General features: G+C 40.5%; 2 protein-coding genes and 1 long non-coding RNA gene across 6 annotated transcripts; 2 read left to right on the top strand and 1 right to left on the bottom strand.

Annotated features, from left to right (window-relative positions):
* The first annotated feature begins 483 nt into the window (after nt 1-483).
* grap2a (GRB2 related adaptor protein 2a) lies at nt 484-7,668 on the top strand. The gene is made up of 8 exons (XM_077529069.1): nt 484-869; nt 1,810-1,919; nt 1,988-2,079; nt 2,152-2,271; nt 3,677-3,869; nt 5,658-5,753; nt 6,435-6,539; nt 7,369-7,668. Exons 2-8 carry the CDS (start codon nt 1,842-1,844, stop codon nt 7,552-7,554), a joined length of 870 nt encoding a protein of 289 aa, XP_077385195.1. The 5' UTR covers nt 484-869; nt 1,810-1,841; the 3' UTR covers nt 7,555-7,668.
* Nucleotides 7,669-13,006: 5,338 nt separating this feature from the next.
* On the top strand, nt 13,007-20,390 carry LOC144024504 (somatostatin receptor type 5-like). 4 transcript variants are annotated; one of them, XM_077530852.1, is made up of 3 exons: nt 13,007-13,241; nt 16,222-16,901; nt 19,318-20,390. In XM_077530852.1, the coding sequence occupies exons 2-3, from the start codon at nt 16,224-16,226 to the stop codon at nt 19,972-19,974; spliced, it is 1,335 nt and encodes a 444-aa protein (XP_077386978.1). In that variant the 5' UTR covers nt 13,007-13,241; nt 16,222-16,223; the 3' UTR covers nt 19,975-20,390. The 4 variants fall into 4 exon arrangements, with proteins under 4 accessions (XP_077386978.1, XP_077386970.1, XP_077386961.1 ...); XM_077530844.1 differs by having other exon boundaries at nt 16,208-16,901; XM_077530835.1 differs by lacking the exon at nt 13,007-13,241 and adding an exon at nt 15,416-15,474.
* LOC144024526 (uncharacterized) lies at nt 15,236-18,011 on the bottom strand. Its single transcript, XR_013284794.1, has 2 exons — nt 16,461-18,011; nt 15,236-16,379 (listed from the first exon to the last, which is right to left on the bottom strand). It is a non-coding gene; the product is annotated as an uncharacterized LOC144024526 (long non-coding RNA).
* Nucleotides 20,391-21,613: the final 1,223 nt, after the last annotated feature.

Raw genomic sequence — 21,613 nt, 5'->3', positions numbered from 1 at the left:
TTTTTTTAAAAAGGGGGGGGGGGGGCGACAAACAAAAGTTATTCAAGGGTTGAGGAGAAAATTCATAACATTCAGCCTGGGAAACAAGCCACACTACCAGCTGAGCTATACCCCTCCTACTGTTTACTGCGATGGAATCAGCTGCAGATGACACAAGCAAAGGTCATTTGTTCCTCCACCCTTGAGTCACTTGTATGTTTTATTTTTTCAAATTCTTTATTTTACTATCTTAACTTTACTACTACTACTACAGAATATACTGTACAGTTTAGTAAGAAAAAAAATCAAACTTTTAAATTCATCACTTGAATTAGAAAACTGTCTAAATCAGTGATGCCCAACTTCGGTCCTCGAGAGCCCCTATGCAGCCTGTTTTCCATCTCTCCCTCCTTCAACGCAGCTGAATCTAATGATCACCTCATCAGCAAGCTTTGCAGAAGCATGCTAACGATCCTGATCATGAATCAGGTGTGTTGGTGGAGAGAAACATTGAAAACAGGCTGGAGAGGGTCCGCCACTCTTGATAATGTTAAGCAAGAAATAACACTCACTTTAACAGAAACGCTGCAGGACGTGTTTTATTATGAAAACAGGAAGTGACTGAAATGGCGCAACGTGCGTGTGTACGTGTGCGTGTTCATTTACGAGTAAAAGAGCGTTGAGATGCACCCACCATCATCCATTCCGAATATGATGTCGGTTTTTTGTCGATGACAGTATTCGGCGTTGAAGAAGTGTTTTATTTTGTGAGCGCTCCTCGTTTCTTCGCTACTGCACGTGACGCGGAAGGAAAAGGAAAATAACGGTTTTCGTCTTGGTTATATTTTCCATGGGATAAACTTCACACAAGTTCAACCGAAGCCTCCAAGGTAAATGAATAAGTCACAAAAAGTGTACAAGCGTCACTCATGTCAAATATGTAATTTAAAAAAAAACAAAAAAAACGAGCACATGCGTAAATGACGCTGACTTTAAAATTTATGATGCTATTACTTTCACTTTTGCTCTTCTACAATTTTTTATTCAGTCATTGAGTCAGTTAGTTGTTAATTATCAGTTGATGATAATTCACATTTTTACGTGGAAAATGTTATTATTAATGAACATGTAATTTATATGATCTGATAAGCTTTCAAAGAAGTTATAAATTATTGTTATTATTAGCACATGATTGATATTTTTCAACATTCAATTTATTCCCGCCATTGGTGGAATTTTCCATGAATTGTTACTTCAGTTGTAGCTGTAAGAAGCGCGCTTCACCATCACGTGACATTTGAACAGTCAACGAATGCTTGATGTTGTATTTTATTTGATTACTGTACGAACTACTTTGGTGCCATGATATTAGTGATAAATAATATTCTACAGTCATTAAAACACACACACACACACACATCTACAAACAAGATATGACAATGAAAAGAAAAGAGAAAGTAAATGTTATGTGTTATTGTCAATCACACAAGTTGTCATAAATGTGTGAGACATTTGACATTTCAGTGAATTTTTTTTTTTTTACTTGATTGCTAGCAAAGTCGCAGGTGCCACCTCATGCCCCCTGAAGACGTTTCAGCATAATCATGCATGTATTATTTCAATGGTTGCTTTTGAGTGGTTTAAATGTCATTTCAGTGAGGAAATGTTCATGTATGTTTATCATCCATCCTCTGTCCGTCCATCAAGCTATCCCCCATTGAGCTGTCACTCTCTGTGTCCATCTGTCCATCTGTCTGCGCTTCATTCACCATTAGTATAGCCACCAATCCATCCATTTGTCTACTTATCTAACTTTGTATTTCTATCTAGGTGCTGTTGTTTTGGTGGTGGTGGTTGCCAACATGGAGGCAATAGGAAAGTACGATTTCACAGCGACGGCGGCTGGCGAGCTGAACTTCAAGAAGGACGACGTGGTCAAGGTTAGAAATGAAGCTTGTTCCCGAAACAATTTTTCACCCCAAAAAAATGTCTTCACGTCTCCCATCAGATTTTAAGCACGCACGGCGAGTGGTACAAAGCCGAGATGGATGGGCACGAAGGCTTCGTCCCCAAAAACTACATAGACGTGACCACGCCCGGGTAAGCTCCGCCCACACGTGATGTTACCCTCCGTCTTCCTTTTCTTGTGTGGTGACGTGCAGATGTTTGCAGATGGTTCCAGGAGAACGCCACTCGCGGAATGGCTGAGCAAATCCTCAGCGCCAAACCTGTCGGAGACTTCGTGATCCGAGGATGTCAAAGTTCACCGGGAAACTTCTCCATCTCTGTCAAGTCAGTAACAAACTCCAACACAAACAAACAGCATACGTTCTCTGAGATTTTGGCATATTTGTCAAAAATAACAAAAAGCTTCACTTTTTCTCTTATTTTGTCACGTTACAGTCTAATTCCAAAATTGATTACATTAATTTCCATTAATCCGTTCCAGGCTATGCCCCCGCCCCCTCCCTCAAAGAAGTTTATTATGATAAAAAATAAAAAATAATAGCACTCCATAATATTGTACTTTATAAAACGAACAGGTATGACACAACTAAATTGAATGTAACAAATGTAACCTTTTTTTCTACATTTTTTTTCGCTGTGCTACTCCTTCTAGTGTGCGTACCTTGGCCACCTGGGGGCAGTATATTACAGACATACAAATTCACATGGAGAGGCTCACTCCTCCCCCTATTTGTAGTTCTTCACAGAAGATAAAGAAAATATGCTTGTAAATTTTGTTATACTGCACCCGCTGATTAAACTAGTCACAGATTATTTTCTAAAATTTTAAAAATATTTACATATTTTTGTGGTATTTTATTTTGGGGAGGGGTAACATGAAAAATGGGCGGCACGGTGTATGACTGGTTAGCACGGCCGCCTCCCAGTTCTGAGGACTCGGGTTTGAGTCCAGGCTCCGGCCTTCCTGGGTGGAGTTTGCATGTTCTCCCCGTGCCCGTGTGAGTCTTCTTCGGGTGCTCCGGTCTCCTCCCGCATTCCAAAGACATGCATGGCAGGTTAATTGGGCGCTCAAAATTGTCCCTCGGTGTGCTTGTGCGTGTGGATGGTTTTTCATCTCTGTGTGCCCTGCGATTGGCTGGCAACCAGTCCGGGGTGTCCCCCGCCTACTGCCCAGAGCCAGCTGAGATAGGCGCCAGCACCCCCCGCGACCCTTGTGAGGAATAAGCGGTCAAGAAAATGGATGGATGGATGGATGGATGGATGGGTAACATGAAAAATGCTAATTGGTTAATAAGCAAATGTTGAAGCTAGTAGTTAGCATGTTAGTGGTGTTTTGCATTGTTTGTTAGCATGAAGCTAATTGATTTTCCTAAGGTTGAGTTAAGTAAAGTCTCTTTGTTTTATGTTAAGTTTTGTTGTCTGCCAAACTGCTGCTTTTTGTCAAGTGCGTTCACTACCACCTCATACAGCGCTCGTTTCCCAAATTTGTGCTTGCAAGTCAAAGCAAAGAAACGGCTGACTGACGGCTTCTACTTTGAAAAACTTATAAAACAGGTCACTTAAATCTCAAGGCGAGACTGTTAAGACTTTGTTTGAAAAGTAAAAGTTTAGCTGCTGCTAATCATTAGCGAATGCTAATGTGCTGACAAAAGCATTGTTAAGCTAACAGGTTTTAGCACGTTGTTCCTGTTGATTTTGAGTCGTGTTTGTCGTGTAAATTTGACCTCAGGCACGAGTGCGACGTGCAGCACTTCAAGGTCATCCGCGACGAGCAAGGTCACTACTTCCTGTGGGCCGAGAGGTTCAAGTCCCTCAACAAGCTGGTGGACTTCTACAAGACCACCTCCATCTCAAAGACCACCAACATCTTTCTCAACGACAAGGCCATCAGAGCAACGCCCGGCACGCAATCAGTAAATACTGTAAGTCGCCGTAAAGTCAAAACAGACCTGTCTCTTCCACATGCTGGCTGACATTTGGAAGGTAGCTTTTGAAGAAAAATAATTGTAAAATGACCTTGCTTTCCCCCACTTTCTTGCCATGACAGCGGCCAGGCCAGCACAAAGCCCCTTCACTGTACTTCACTTTGCCACCTGCTCACTGTGACATGCGCACACTCATGGCCGACAATGAGGCACTCTAGACTGGCCATGTCAGCCCAGAGCTTCACCACATGCTAACTGTCATGTCAGTTTCAAAATTTGCTCTTACACTTTTCTTTGCGTGACGTTTGTGCACTCACGGCTTACAACGAGGCGCTCTAAAGTGGCCACACCAGCAAACTATCCAGCGTTAGCTGTAGTCATGGTATAAGGTGTTGCAAATGTTCGTTTCCTCTGAGCTGAACAGGAAGTGAGCAAGCTGCCAAGCTTCAGAGAAGTTACACCACACGCTGATGTGATTGGTTAGGGCAGCGCGCTTCGCAGCGAGAAGGTTCCGGGTTGGAATCTCAATGAGGAAACTGTCTGTGCTGACTTTTGCTAACCAGAAAAATAAAGAAAAAATACAGCGGTACTTTGACTTACGAGTTGAATTCATTGTGCGACCTTTGACATCAAATAAATCTTTCCCATTGAAATGAAATGCTATGACTCCATTCCAGCACTTTAAAAAAAAATTAAATGATATTTAGAAAGAAAAATAGTATTGGACTGTATGTATGCTTTTTAAGGGGCGTGGCCTAGTCAGTGATGTCAGGAGCTGCAGTTGAATTAACCTAATTGTGAGCTTGTGGACGTAAGTTACAAATGTTTCCATCTGTATTTGTATGTTTCAGGGCCAGCAACTGTGGCTCTCCTTGCCCACATGACAGGGCATTAGGTTTTCTTTTCCACTTCACTCTTTGAAACTTTCTCAAATTTGTACGGAGCCCCTAAGGTGACATGGTAGAAAAAAAAACACCTTTGCGTTCCCTCGCAAAACATTTTGCGTTCCCTCGCAAAGATTGCGATCTTTGCGTTCAGCGCAAAGTTGTTTTTTTCGCCTACCATGTCACCTTTGCTGCGCTGTAAACACTTCCGGGTCATCTTCCATGTGACCAAAAGCGACGTGTAAACAAAGCAGTGGAAAAATACATGCTCCATCCTAGTCGCTTTGGGAAAGCTTTCCCACTGTTTTGTTTCATGTTTACAAACGTCCCATCCTCGTCGCTTTTGTTCACATGGAAGATGACCCGGAAGTGTTTACGACGCAGCGAAGGTGACATGGCAGGCGAAAAACACAACTTTGCCTTCCCTCGCAAAACAACTTTGCGTTCCCTCGCAATCTTTGCGAGAGAACACAAAGTTTTTTGCGAGGGCACGCAAAGTTTTTTTTGTTTTTTTTTTTCTACCCTGTCACCTTAGGGCAGGGGTGGCAAGATCCGGTCCTCGAGGGCCGCATTCCTGCATGTTTTGGATATTTCCCTTCTTCAACACAGCTGATTCATGATCAGCTCATCAGCAAGCTCTGCAGAATCCTGATAACGAGCCTGTTAATTGGAATCAGCTGCACTTCGAGTAGGGAAATCTATAAAACCTGCAGGACTCCGGCCCTCGAGGACCGCAGTTTGCCACCCCTGCCTTAGGGGCTCCGTAAATTTGGCCACTGCAAAACAGAGCAAGAAAAAAATGTCCGCAAGCAATAGCTCTCTGCTAGAAAACCTTGTATGCTCTAGTTGTGCTGTATAGTTGCTAATGGAACGAACAATTGTAATGTGTCTCTCCCTGCAGGTGGCGGGAGGAAATTTACCCGAACAGCAAAGCATGGCCCACATCATGACCACCTGTGCACGACGAGTCGCCGATCAGCCTCAACACAACTACATGGTAGCCTACACAATATTGTCACATACTGTTCCTTTAATGATACTTCATTGTCGTTGAAAATATTTGTAACGTTGCTTGATAATTACTTTGAACATTTCACACGTGCAAATATTTCAGCTTCCAGCGTTTGCTTGGAGGCATAAAATTACTAAAATTATCATTAGCAACAGTGATCATTTCTGCTAGCCTGTCTATGGCATTTCACATTATGCGTTAGCATAACGCTTGTGTTGACGGTGACAATTAAGATCTGAAGGACACATTTTGTAACCTGAAGATCAACGTTTTGCTTTGAATGTCAAAGCTGAGACTTGGAGGTTGTTTTGTTGCCTGAAGATCGAAATTGTGACCTGAATGTTCAAGTTGGATGTCTGATATCTATTATTGTCAAAATTAGGAACTGGAGGTCATTTTCTGACTCAAAGTTCAAAATTGTCACTTGAAGTTCAAAGTTGGAAATCTAAGGTCAACATTTGGACCTCAATTTCCGGACATGAAGGTCACAATTCCAATTAAGAGTTGAAGGTCATTTTTTTTTTTGTGTGTGTGTGTGTCCTAAGATCAACTTTTTGCCTTTAATTTTAAAGTTTAAACTTTTCAGACAAAACGGTTAAAAGGTTACGAATGTCAACAATAACAACAACAAAATAATCAACGGTTGTGTGTCTTGTATTAATTCAGCCTAGAGGGCGTGTGCTGGAAGAGCGCGTTGAGAGCGTTGTCCAATCAGGAAGAAGAAGCCCGATTGCTGCTGCTCGAGCTCCTGACACGGCCCGCATCCACCAGGTCTGACCAACACACTGCTCACTGTGTATAATTCAAAAATTAAGTACAAAAAAATTCATCTAAATGGGAATTTTAAAAAACTACTATATATATATATATATATATATATATATATATATATATATATATATATATATATATATATATATATATATATATATATATATATATATATGTATGTATGTATGTATTAGGGTGAATTAGTGTGAATTGCCTCGTACCTGCTGATTCGAACCGTATCACGATTCATAGGTCACGATTCGATTCGTTCCCGAATAATCCCGATATGAATTTCCAATCGATTGTTGCGATTTTTTTTTTTTTACTCAATTTTAGAAAATACCATTCAGTAAACTTGTACATGTACACTGTAAGATTTGTATGAAAATGTATTATTTATTGATCTGAAACTTCCGTTTTATAACTTTTAACAAACAGGTTGTAACCTTATTCATGTTGAAACGGCATTGAAATAAAATATTAAGGCTTACTGTTCCATTAATATAACAGTCTTCCATGCTTAAGGTATGAAAGTTAGACATTTTGTTGAATATTTTTCCATCAAAAATGGATATTAAAAAATCGATTCGGCTGCCTATTGAATCGATTCGAGAATTGCGTGCTGGAGTATCGCGATATATTGCCAAATCGATTTTTTTAACACCCCTAGTGTGTATGTATGTATGTGTGTAGATAAATAGATTATGAATTATAAATTATACTATTTTAATATCAGTTTTTATTTAGTCATTTATTTAATTTATTTTATTTTATTTAGAATGTTTGGTCCTTCATAGCAACATGCTACGTGTGTGTGTTTGTTTTGCAGCAAAGGGCCCTGCCACCACAACAGGCCTTAGCTTTGTACAACTTCAAGGCCGAAGAAGACGACGAGTTGAGCTTCTGCACCGGTGACGTCATCAACATCACCGACGCCTCCGACCCTGCATGGTGGATGGGACAATGTGGGGGCAGGAAAGGACTCTTTCCAGCAAACTACACCAAACCATTATGATGCAGAAGAAGAAGTACGCGAAAGGGAGAAAAAGGAGAATGGAGATGATCCAAGTCAAGCTCAATTTAATAGGTACAGCTGAAATGTTTCAAATAAAGGTACATTTTATTTTGATGTGGTTTTATTTTGTACATTTGTAGCAGCAACTGCAATAATTAGGAGCGTGAGCTGGATGTGTTCTATGCAAGTAACTACATGTAGCCACTGTCAGTGTTTCGATCGAGGAATCGGTAAGCAAATCATCAGCCAAGGAACAAGCGATGTGAAAAAGAACCCGTTTTCGATTCCCACACCTCTGGTGGCCGCACCTTGAAAGTGCGCAAAAAAAAAAGATGCATAAGAAATTGACAAATGGGAGAATATGTCCCAAAATGAGCTCAGGGTCAGTGATATTCTTGTCCAACTTTGGTTGTCATGATAAGTCTGTTGCAATGTCAATAAGTGTATCTCTAAAAATGAAATTATCTGAATCATGACCAGCTGTGGGGTGTTTTTTGTTTTGTTTTTTTTGGTAAGAGATTGAGACGATGAAGCCATGTGCCACCGCTGCTCCACTTTGATCAAACAGGAAGTGGTTTGTTTGCTTGTTTGACTCTTCGCTGCTGCAGCATGTGGTCAGGTGACTTTCACCTTCATCATCTTCAGCTTCACAGTTGATGAAGATGAAGATGTGGGTGGTTTATGATGAAATAATTCCTCTTCCTGTTAACACTGAAGTACAATACTTTTTAAAAAGCTTGCAAATAAACTTGTTCTTGTTACAAACATACGAATAAACATTTAATAAATTTTGTATGGTCGATTTGATCTTTTTTCAAAAGTACAACAATTTGTTATTCTCTCAGTGCAATTGAAAGATCCCAAGGTCTTGTCATTCATTGTGTGGTTCTGTTGCCGTGGTTACCGGTCCACCACAATCAGTTGACCGTTGTCAGACAAGATGCTCTGCCACATGTACACAATTAATAACAAATGGCACGTTGTACTTTCAAAATGTTAAGCACAAAATACGCTATGGAAGGACACATGACATCTAAAGATTTATTTTTTAACGTGCCGTACATTTTTTACAGCAGGTTTTACATCAGGGCTGCTAGGCCTTAAGATAAAATCTCAAATTATTTTTCACAAAAATCTTTGTTTTTTTTATTTCAATCGAATTTCCCCCCTCCTTCACACTTCGGAATACAACTTTTGTTTTTTTTTTATGTCCACTAATACACGCTGTGTGTGTGTGTATTGAGGTTGGTTGTTATAAAGTACCTGTCTTGAGAATGGAGCCCGCAGCAGGTTCTGCTGCCGGAGAAGACCGAATACCTCGCATTATTATTATTTTTGTTATCTTGTGTCCTTCAAATCTGAGCTCGCCTTGACGGTGATTTCGTCGCAATCCAACGTGTTGGCTTGTTGTCATACAGCCGAACATTCGAGGACAGTTGTCCTAATTTCTGTGTGTGGCAACTTGGAAGGTTAACTGTAAGTAACAAAGCAATTCTGCTGTTGATGATAGCTGATCCTGTTGCTAATAACCAGGAAGTCTCTTGCAAATAATTTGCATTAGCAAATTAGCCTACTTTTTGATTTTCATTCTGCACATGGAAAATACTTAGATTAAGACTGACTAAAAACAACAATTACAACATGATTTAACTTGTTTAAATTAATGAGCAACTGTTTGGTCGTGTTTTGGTGTGATGTGACTTGTTTACTGGTTGTTGTTTGTTCTGTCTTTTACCACAATCAGGAACATTCTATCTAAATTTAAGTCAATTAAAGGGTAGAAGTTGAGATTAACCCCACCATAAAAGCAAACAGATGGTTTGGCTGCTTTGTTGCTATTAGCGACGGCCTCTTTGAGAAATGATAAGAGCACCCAGTAACAAAGCACTTTGCTAACGAGCTATGGATTGGCTACGGGTCTGCTAATGCTTGGCTATCGAGCGTGGCTTTCGCCATGTAAGCTACTCAAAACAAAACGTGCTTAACGAGCCCCGGGAGGCTAATCACGTTGTGACCACCGCAGCAACAGCTCGCTTTGTGTGCTTTTTAAATCCTTAAAAAAAAAAAAAAATGTTAGCAATCATATTAGCCACTGTTGTCAAAATTCCAGCAAATGTTTTAGCCATTTTGTTTTGTATGTAAATAAGATTTTAGTCTTAGCAACGCTGGCAAACATGAAAATGTTTTTCACTTAGTCATGCCAGTAATCATGCTAACACGTTGGACATTTGCTAATTCTGTGTTTTCAGCCTGTGACGAGGGTTGTCGACTTTCTCATCCCGAAATAAGGGACAGGTGCACGGCACGGTGTCATTGCGGTGTGAGCATGATGTGTAATCAGTGAAAATTCTGATTAGATTCGAAATGCACAAAGTTTGTACATTCCCTTTAATTCTTCCCACTAAACATTGGACGTCCTGTGGACGTGCAGATCATGTCTGTATTACGTCGGTTGGTCGAAGACCAGTGCTGGACTACTAAGCGACGTGCAAATTAAGTCCATTTTTGGACGTCTAATTATGACCCCATTTGGATACGTGACTTTTTTGAACGTCACAGGGATTTAAATATCAATGTTATTGTTATCAATATTATTTAATCAATTTAGTATTATTTTTTCTGTTATAAAACTAATGTATTGCTATTTATTTTTTTGAATTATATATCTAATGCAGGTATTCACATAAGAACATGACAAATGCTTTCAGGTGCTTCCGGGTGGTGGAGTGGTTACGTCACTTGCCTTCAATGCAGGTGGTGTGGGTTCGCTTCCCCGTTAGGGAGATGATGTTTGTGTCACACACATAAAGTCAGGCAATAAATGAGCCTTCAAGAGCAGTCTAAAATTATTTTATTTTAATGATCTAATTTGGACTTATTTTACTACATTAGCCCTCATTTGGATGTCCTGAAAACGTAAATACGGAACGTCCAGAAGACGTTGAAAAAAAGACGTCATCTGGCGTCACAGTCTGCACCTTCACCGGACCGAGATTGGACGTACAAGAATTACCTTAAAAAGACGTCCTTTCAACGTGTCTTTGTGCAGTGGGTTACTGCAGGCCATCATTATGTAACCTCATACTAAACCTCAAAGAAACCACAATTTGTCTCTTTCCTTAAAAAAAACAAAAACAAAAACGGTGCAAAAAAATAAAATGCAAAAGAGGAGCGTGACTCACCAAATTTACTTTTTTCCATGGATACTTGGTGTAACAGCACAGTCCTTTCTTTCTTACAGGTTTATCCATTCTATCTTCCTAACCGACTGGACAACACTACACATTTTTATTTATTTATTTATTTTCTAGCCACTTGTGCAGTATAAACCGCTACAACAAATGCACGTGAAGATGCCTGATGCCTGTGATTGGCTGACAGGTGCCGTGCTTAGTGACATTGCTGTTTTAGCTGATCTAGGATCTGTCGAGTGCGGTTTGCTGTGTTAAGCGCTGATTGCGAAACTTGCCAGCAAGCAAAATTCTCGCAGTATTTGTTCATAAATAGTACAAGAATACATCGTGTATTGCTCCCGCTGATACGTTGGTCAGCAGACGTTTTAAGATCGGCGTTTAGAGCGTAGGCGACATGAAGCTGTGACGAAACCAGGAAGTGCATCTCTCTCTCTCTAGTTGCCTCTTACCTTGTAAGATCTCCACATAACGTCACACCCAGCGACCCATTTTAGTGGCTACGAGCAACTTCCTTGTTACTTATCAACCTACAGGAGCAGCCGTGGTCCAAAAATGGCAAAGATGCCGTGTAAGAATTGAGAATTATTTTACGGGACTTTTGAGGTCCCGTACGGGACATAACGATTTAGCTCAAAAGACGGGCATCCCGGCCAATACGGGACAGTTGGCAGCCTTACCTGTGACACGTTTTCAGCAGTTACCTTCAAACATCGAGAATGTATGAAGCAAATCTTTACATTCATTTTTTTTTTTCCATATTTCATTGAATATGTTTTGAACATTGTACAGGTGTCAACGCCTCCTCACCATCTTGCACTAAGACTTTTCAAAGCACTCCTCAACATTTCAACAAAGTTGCTCTTCACTTGCATTCCTTACATCACTTCCTTGCTTTTGCGTAGCGCCGTTTTTGTTGTCTTCATCTTACATAACAATATTCTTACAAGTTATGACACATAAGTGCCCTTGAAAAGAAATTCAAACACAAATTATGGACTACAGAAATGTACCTGACTCTTTTCCAACTTTTCTTAGTAAAAGGCTTTGCAATTTTCAGATCAAACGTTGTCCTTGCTAGTTCAAATTCAAAGTTTATTTAAAAACTATTCAATTATTACACAGTTTGAGATAAAATATGTTTTTTTGTATCATGAGGGCTCATGTTGAGTGTGGACACTGGTACAGGGAGCAGCAAATATGAAAATGTTGCAAATTAACGGGGGAGAGCGATCAAACGATTCAGCCTGAATCACTTTATCAACTACAAACCAGGGACAACATTTCTAGAAAGCACAAGAGCGTAAGAGAATCCAAAAATGACTCAGATGCCTGGTCGGACTTCTCATTCGCCATCCTTGCTTTCTGAACTGAAAAGATGTTACTTTCAATATAACCCGACTGGAGTATGGCATAAGTAACAATACCAAGAACAGGACTGTCTATTTGACTTCCATGTGCATGATGACATCATCACAACTAGGGATGTTCCATAACACCAATACCAATAAGCAACTCTTGAGTTGTCACTGATACCGATACCAAATACCGATACTACTAATACATAAAACTCCCCGCAAATATAAAAGAAAGATTTGTATATCCTAATATAGCCTTTTCCCAAAAATTGCATGAAATGGACAATTTTCTGTTCCCCTATTTTCTAGTTCTTGGTTGTAAAATGAGAGGGCACCGCAAGAGTGTGGCCGATACTGTTACTTTCAAATACAGCAGGTATCGGCACCAATACCGATAGTAGTTACCTAGTATCGGTAATCACCCATTCCGAATCACAACCTGTGTGAGTGGATCAATCAAATATTGTAGTAAATATAGTTCATACATTACATTCAGCAATTCACCAAAATCAAGTAGAAACGAAAAATATTATTCCTACAATATATATGGTGCTTATAAAAGAAAAAAGAAAGTCTGCACACACCCGTTTTTTTTCTGAGTTTTTTTTTTTTTTTTTTTTTCTTCAGTGTGTCATTATGGAGTGTTGAGTGTGGAATTTTGAGGGAGGGAAATTGATTTATTGCATTTTGGAATGAGTTTGTAAAATAACTAATGTGGAGAAGTGCTGTAAATATTTTACATACGAACAATAAAAACCGCAAACTGCTGTTGTTTTTTCACAAGTGAGTATTTAAAAATACATTTTTATATTAATCCAAGTTGATGCTGATAATACATATAAAAGTGAAATAGAAGCGAAATACGATATCGCATTTCTTCTCGCCAGACGGTGCACTGCACTCAACTGCAGCCTCTCTTATGACATGCGCGCACACGCACATAGAATGGGATCCTAACACCTCCCACTTGACTAGCTGTCTCCTAGTTACAAGTGGAGAAGTGCTCCGTTCCTGCTGCTACTGCTGATGACGATGACGGTTCCATTCAGGAAGAAACGTGGACTTGAGCTGAGCGAACCTGGAGACTGTTCAGCTTTGAAGCTGGTCTTGTGAACAGAAGACGAAGAAAAGTCCAAAGGTAAGATGAAATCTTTCTGCTTCGGCTATCAAAGGCACAGAAAACAGAGTGAAGTCTGGACGCATTGGCCATAAAATACACATTTTCAGCACTTCATTCAGTTAATATTAACAAAGAACATTGTCAATATGATTGACAAGATTTATGATGCAAACTTAATGCAAGCAATTGCAGATAGATCAGTTGTGCTAGGCGAACATTTATGCAAGTTAATGCAAAGTGTGACGCATATTATTAACAGTGCTATATAATCATGAATTATAAGACGCTCAATTGTACAGTGCATGAAATTGTTAATATGCATATATGTCTATAATAAACAGGTGCAAAATGGCTCATAAAGTTATTTAAAAATTGAGTGCAAAATGAGAGATGTATGAATAAAATATTTTTTTCCAACGTGTTTGTATATATGTACATTAGAATTGACTAAATAGAAGGTTGATCAATACAATGTCAATACAAAATATTTTACATCCTGTATATTGTATATATACATATGTTAAGTCTCACAATGTGATTAAAATCAATATCTATGCATTGATGATTGCATTATTGTCAGTGATAACAACAAAGATAAACTTTTACAATCTGCTACCATCATCGTCATCAGTCAGAAATTTGACAGGTTGTGTTATGTGAGTGGAACGCACATATTTGCATATTTGTGTATGTTTTGGTGTGTGTTTGTGTGTGGGGGGTGGGGTGGGATTGTGTGCGCGTGTAGGTCCTCCCCCAAGCTTTGAAGTTGCGCTGACCTTTAGGATGGACGCCGAACAACCTGCTGACATTTTGCCTCTCAATGTTCACGCAATTAGCATTTAGCACATGTTAGCATTCATCCAGATCCAATGAACACCTGCTTATTCACACCTCACACTGAAAAAAAAATCACCTCCAGTGCCCCCTCACAATTGTCAGAAATTCCGCAATATAGGGTACATATACAAAATAGATTTTTTGAACAGATCAATTCAAAATGATTGATGTTATCTTAAAGACTTCTGAAAGTATTCGTCTTAAGTCACTTGACCTGACGTCAGTGATCTCCAAAGATACCCTGTAAGTAAAATCATAAAATCTGCAAAAACTGAGTTACTATATGCAGTAATCAATTGTCGAGATGTCGCAATAAACTGTTTTTTTCCCCCGCTAGCATACAGTTTTCCTGATATTTGGGGGCGTGTCTAAAACAGCGCCCAGTGACACCTGGCATAAGGGGCTCCTCCGCCATGTTAAAAGAACTTTTGTTGAAATCAGTAATTACCTTGTACAATTGTGACATGTACTGTAAATTAGGTAGTAGATTTGTCTAGATCCTGAAAATGCATCTTCTCTTCAGATAGTCCGCTGATATGGCTGAATTAGAGTGCCTCGTTACCGGCTGTGAGTGCATGCACGTCACAGAGAGAAAGCGAAAGAGACTTTCATGAACAAATATACTTTGTGAGTTTACATTTGTAGTCATTCCTTCGGCAGGTGACAAAAAAACACAATAAAAAATACAGTACATGGAACTTGACATTTATACATACATTCCAACAATTTGATCTCCAGATTGAAAAATGGTCAACATCCCGACTAGGTGAGACATGAGGCAGCATGTTTGTTAGTTGCATTAACCGTCCAAAAGTGTCATTGGTGGTGTCATCATTTTCACAAAATCCGCTAATTTTTAATATTATTTTTGCATTGACTCGAAAATAATCAAGACTACTTGACTTTGTGTTTTTGTCTTTGTTCCCTTTGTGTTTTGCCTTTGGCAAAGAAGGCGCCGACATTTATTGATGATTGATGACTTTGATATCCGAGGCCCCGCTGGCCCGTTTCCACGGCGACCACAACCTGATGAACGAAAACGCTAAAACGATGTGGACATTTGAAGATATTAAAAAACCACGCAGAGTAGCTTTTTATATGAAGTATTTGGTTTCATGATTTGGCGGCGAATGAGGACCCAAGTGCAAGGAAGCAGGCAAAACCAAGCAGGAGTGTAGGGAACAAAATGATTTATTAACAAAAACAAAACATAGCAACTTAGCAAGGGTACTTGGTGAGACTCTTAACTCAAAATCAAACAAGCCCTAATAAAAATTAACAGTAACAAAGAAATACGAGAGATCGCCACACAAAGGCACATGGCACTGATAAGACAACGAGAGACACCTGGACAAGACACGAGTGGCTGAGCGGGCTGATTGGATGACACAAGCGACTGGTTTGACAAGCACAGGTGAACACAAAAACTTAACGAGAGACACAGAACACAATAAAACATGACAAAACTAAAACAAAAAAATCAACAAAAGCACAGTTCACGAGATTTGGTCACAAGAGATATTGTGTCATAAATTACAACGATTGACCGTTCAACCTTCCTTCTTTCCACACAGCCGTGCAGTAAAAATAATAATAAATAATAATAAAAAAATAATTGACAAGAGATGAAACTTATATTTTCGACTCGTTTGTTTTAATTAGCATTTAAAAATGTCAAATTTCATTTCAGTTAGTTTTTTGAAAAGCACTCATTTTATTTTATTTCATTTACAAAAAACGTTTTGTTCAATTTTTATTATTTCATTTATTTCTTTTTAAGGGAAGTCGAAACACAGCATTCTGATTAATATTGTGTTATTTGGATATTAGTTAGTTAAGTAGCAAAATCCACCTATTTTTTTTTTTTAATCTATCTCAGGGTCAACCATTTTATCACTTTCCGTTGACTGAAAATGACATCACAGCTGGTCAGGCTGAGACATTGTGATGTCACTGACGGCATTGGCAAAATGGCCACCCCCTGAAATGGATAAAAACGGGTGGATTTTGCAACTGAACTCATATCCACAAACGGTGGGGCTGCAAAGCACATATTACTGTCAAGAACATTTTCCTATTTAGCTATAAAAACGTAATCGGTCCAAATTCTATTGAACTGAGTGGTGATGTTTGTTGTTGCATCCAAGCTGACGTTTTCCAGACATGGAAGCGGCGGTGGAGAACGCCAGCACCCCGTTCCAGGATCCTCCTCTCCTTCTACTGAACGTCTCCAACACGACGACGCCGGACGACGGTTCGGACCCCGGCGTGGGGGGCGTCTTGATTCCGCTCATCTACGTCATCGTGTGCGTGATCGGCCTGGGCGGAAACACGCTGGTCATTCACATCGTGCTGCATCATTCCAAGATGGAGTCGGTGACCAACATGTACATCCTCAACCTGGCAATCGCCGACGAGCTCTTTATGTTGGGCCTTCCCTTCCTGGCCGTGCAGAACTCCCTGCAGGCGTGGCCGTTCGGCTCGTTCATGTGCCGCCTGGTGATGACAGTGGACTCCATCAACCAGTTCACCAGCATCTTCTGCCTGACCGTGATGAGCGTGGACCGCTACCTGGCGGTGGGCCATCCCGTCCGCTCGGCCCGCTGGCGGCGCCCCCACGTTGCCAAGGCGGTCAACGGCACCGTGTGGGCGCTGTCCTTCCTGGTCGTCCTGCCCGTGGTGGTGTTCGCCAACATCCAGAAGACGGGCGGCACCTGCAACATACTATGGCCGGCCCCCGCCAAGGTGTGGAGGGCGGTGTTCATCATCTACACGTCCACGGTGGGCTTCCTGTGCCCACTGCTCATCATTTGCCTCTGCTACCTGCTCATCGTCTTCAAGGTTACGTTTACAATACTTTGAGGGCTTTGTTTGCATGAGTCGTGGTCAGAATCTATCCGTGACTGAGGCGTCGCGGCAGCAGTCAACGTCAATGGCTAACCTCATTAACTCCTTTGCTCACAAAAACGTATAAATGTAGCGGGTCCCGGCTGAATGCCCGCTGGCAGATATAAAGATAATCCTGGAACTGGAAATATCAAAAATACAACACGTAAATCAGCAACGCTGGACACTTCTTGCTCCTTGTCCATTCACTTGGATTATATTTATTTACATGTTCATTCAAACTGTTAACTACAATGGTGAAATAATTCTGCTTGTCACTATGCTTCACATTCAAGCACTAGTTTCTCATCACAGCTGGATGACATAATCATTCACATAGAAATGTTTCCCTTACAATTCAAATTTTATCAAAAATAAGATTTACAAAAATTGTTTACACCAAAAATACACACTCTCTTTACTCATGTCTCATCTATCAACACTCATGTATTCTATCATCTATCATGTATGTACATCATCTTGCTCTCTATTCAAAAGAGTATTTTTGTAATGGCTTTACATTTAATAAGTATTCACCTTATGCAACAGAATAAATCTTTCTGGCAGTTAAGCTATAACACATTTACTTCCTAATGAAACTAAATAGAAAACTATAACGACTACCTCTTAACCTTACACTATAATACACGCTAGAACATTTCTGGCCGCAATCGACGTGCGCCATTTTAAACAAGACCGACGATGCGAACGCAGTCATCGGGCGAGCATTAGCTCGTTGAATTTTGTGCAAAGTACTCCACACACACAAGAGTACATTTCGTTTTACACACATGGAAATAACCCTCAAATGACGAGAAGCCAAATAAAGCAAACGAAAAATGAAGTAGCCACGTCATACGCAGCCTTTTTCAAGCTACATTACACCGAGTCGCACAAAATCGCATTTAAACACATTTAAAGTAAATTTGGCTCACATTTAACACATCACTGGTCATTCGTAGTTGCTTATGAACACTTGTAGTCACACAACAAAGATAACACTAACCTGGAAATATCAAAAATACAACACGTAAATCAGCGACGCTGGACACTTGCTGCGCCTTGTCCATTCACTTGGATTATGAGCCTCCCTTCCCCGCTATTCATTACGTGGTCCCTTGTGACACTGCAAGTTAGTGCTGCCACCCAGTGTTCATTTCGCAAAACAACATAAAATCGCCTCTCAATCTAAATCGACACATTGAAATAAAACAATTACAATAAATCAAAAAAATGACTCGAGCAAAAAATAATAATTGGTTAGGCTACATCTCAACAAAACACTTTTGTGAGTATCACATAAACACGTTCTATTTTAAATAATTCCATGGCCCAAAAAATGTTTTATTTTATGTTTGTTTGTTTGTTTGTTTTTTATGCAGGAGCATACAGAAGGCTTTGATGCAGCCTCTGACCTGAAGAGGTCGCTTAAAGCAATAGTAGTTATTACAACAAAAACAAAACGGCCCACAGGTGGCAGCAGAGTATAAGAGATCAACCAGAGCCATTTTGCAACAAGCTCTTTTCTCCAGTGTTTTCGACAGGTTTGTGAATAATCATGAAACTTAGCTATATTCTAATGCTAATTGATTCAAAAAGGAAACAGATACAAATATGCTTTTTTTTCCTGATGAAAGAAGAGGCTCTAATCTTTCTTTTGTAGGTTCCATGTTTTTACAGCAATAGAGCACAATATTCTGTGGGCCTTGAAAAATCAGTCAAAATCTAGTGAACAGTTGAGAGCGAAGGGGGTTTCTGGGAGTGAATGAGTTAAATGAAAAAAGAACTGCAGGTAATTGAAATATGTCCGCGGCTCTCATCTATCAATCGCTGTGGTTAACGTGGAAGTTAACCTTAAACATTTCTTGAAAATAAAATGTTATATGTGACCTTACTCGTCTAAACATGACATTCTGATTAATATTACATTTGTGGAATAACCAGCCGTTTTTATCCATCTCAGGGGCAGCCATTTTGCTACTTGCTATTGATTGAAGATGACATCACAGTTACTCAGGGCTCGGGCAATAACCAATCAGAGCTCACCTGTTTTCTGAAGCTGCACTGTGATTGTTTGTTACCTGAGACTTGCGCAACATTGACGTCATCTTCAGTTGAGTGCAAGTGGCAAAATGGCTGCCCCCTGAGATGGATAAAAATGTTGCTGCTTAATTCATATTCCACTAATGCAATATTTATAAGAGTACCATATTAAGACTAATGGGACTGCATAGAACACAGGTCTCAAACTCCAGTCCTCGAGGGCCGCAGTCCTGCATGATTTAGATAGAACATATTATTGTTAAAAAGATTTTATGGGGCTGACTTCCTCTTTAAATATAATCTACTGTATTATTATTCCTATTTGAAGGTACGCAGCTCGGCCAAGAAGGTCCACGCAGCCTCGGCTAAGCGTCGCAAGTCGGAGCGCAAGGTGACGCGCATGGTGGTGATCGTGGTGGCCGTCTTCGTCTTGTGCTGGTTGCCCTTCTACGCGCTTAACATCCTCAATCTGCTGGTGGCGCTGCCCCACGAGTACCAGGGCCTGTACTACTTCGTGGTGGTGCTGGGCTACGCCAACAGCTGTGCCAACCCCGTAGTCTACGGCTTCATGTCAGACAATTTCAAGAGAGGCTTCCGCAAAGCCCTCTGCCGCGCCAACCGCAAGGTGGAGGACCATGTCGTCCAGGTCCAGCCGGCACAGGAGAGCGGCAGGCGGGCACTGGTGCCCCGGGAGAGCCTGAGAAGGGGACTGCGCGAAGACGACGATGTCTCGGAAATGACGCAAGTCTTGGGAATTGGGCAAAATGGATGCCCGGCGCAGACTCTGGAGCCTTTGCTGGCGCACCATGAGGTCGGGGTGCTGAATCCCGAGGGGCAAATGCCGGACCCCGGCAGCAGGGACCTTGAGACCTGCGAGGCATCACTAGCAACACCTTTGCTTGGAAACAAAGCAAATGGGAGCGCAAAAACAAAGCCTGATGACAACGTGAAGCACAGCACCTCTTTGGAAATAATCGACTTGTAGTCTGAAGACTCTGCAATGAACAATTGGTTTGTCTATAAATGTGCTGACATTGGTGACTGGTCCAGGTAATCTATATGTGACCTGACTTTGGCTGGTAACCAGTCCATAGTTTGTCTGAAAGGGTCCGGAGATTGACTTGTGACATATAGATTGCTTTTCTACATGAAAACGGACCGTTTAATTGCTTGTCTGTATGTACCTTCAGACTGTTTGGCGACTCGTTCATGGTGTAGCCCCACTTCTTGACCCAAAGGTTCAGGTACCTGAAAATTCTATTTAAGCACATTACCAAAGTAGGCTACTTGTATTTGGTTACTTCCCATTGCTGCTTGACAAACTTGGCTTTAACATCATGTTTACATTGAAGGACATATGAAAATTATTTGTCAATGATTTTGTCTTTTTGTGTGCCCCCCCCCCCCCCCCCCCCCCCCCCCCCGAGCAATGCCGTAAATGTGATTCCAATCCTGCAAGCGGATTTCGTCTACGTTCAGGTGTTCGTCGTGACGGTGGCATCACTGTGACTCATCCATTTTGTGGCTGTGAGTCACTTCGTGACAATATGCACTCTCACACACTAATTATTTCTGTTCAGTGTGTGCGCGCACGAGTTGGGTATTGTGATGGAACCTCTTGATCACGCTGCAGTCTCATCGATTGCCACTCATGAAGTGAAGTGTTGATTAAAATTCTGGAACCTTCACAGAAACTCAAATTGCTTCTGCTAATTCATCCCAGGTGCAATGGATGAACTTTGCTGGAATGTGTGTTGATACAGAGACAGAAAGATGGACAGATGGCTGCAGAGAAAGATAGATAGATAGATAGATAGATAGATAGATAGATAGATAGATAGATAGATAGATAGATAAATAACAGTGGCGAGCGGTGACTTTTTCGAGCGCCAACAAGAAAAATCAGATTCAGAAAAAAAATAAATGTCGAAACATGAACGATCCATGTCTTCCCTCATCAGGTATCATTGATCTCAAAAACTTAAACAGATACGTGGCCTCGACACACCGCCTAGTTAGGGCCATCTTTGCCATAGCACGTGGAGGCAGGGTAATTCCTCTGTGATCCTCATCCTGGGTAGGCGCTGGAAACTAGCGTTATCACAATATTCCCTTTTCCTTGTCCGGGGTGCCAGTTCAAAACATTGCTTTTGTAGTTACAAAACAGCAAAGGTGCAACGAGTTGCCATGTTGTGTAAGTCATTTTTAAATACAAGGGGGGCTTAGGATCATTTAAAAAAAAAAAAAAAAAAAGTGGGGGGAAAGACGTTCAAATACACCGCTCCGGCTCCGTGACATGACATCCACTGTAAAGTAGCAAAATTGTGGCGAGAAGCCGGAACTGGAAGTCACTACCCCAATCGTTTCCCATGAGAACACTCAGGAATAAGGTGTATACAATGTGAACTTATCCATTTTAATAATCATAATAGTGATTAAAAAAAATAAAAAAAATAATTACATGTAACAGTTTTTTAAATTGAATTAATTATTTAAAGCAATGCAATTGCCTATTATAAATCATTATTAAATGTCATAAATCAATACATTTTGCTTCACCAGTTCAAATATACAGTACTAGTAGTTGTGGCTGTGCCAAAAGTGACCTAGAAGGTTTGTTAAAA

Source organism: Festucalex cinctus, chromosome 1 (assembly GCF_051991245.1).
Source record: "Festucalex cinctus isolate MCC-2025b chromosome 1, RoL_Fcin_1.0, whole genome shotgun sequence".
NCBI classification, from domain to species: Eukaryota; Metazoa; Chordata; class Actinopteri; order Syngnathiformes; family Syngnathidae; genus Festucalex; species Festucalex cinctus.
Note: the sequence above shows the minus strand (reverse complement) of the source record. Positions and strands in the feature narration are given on the sequence as shown.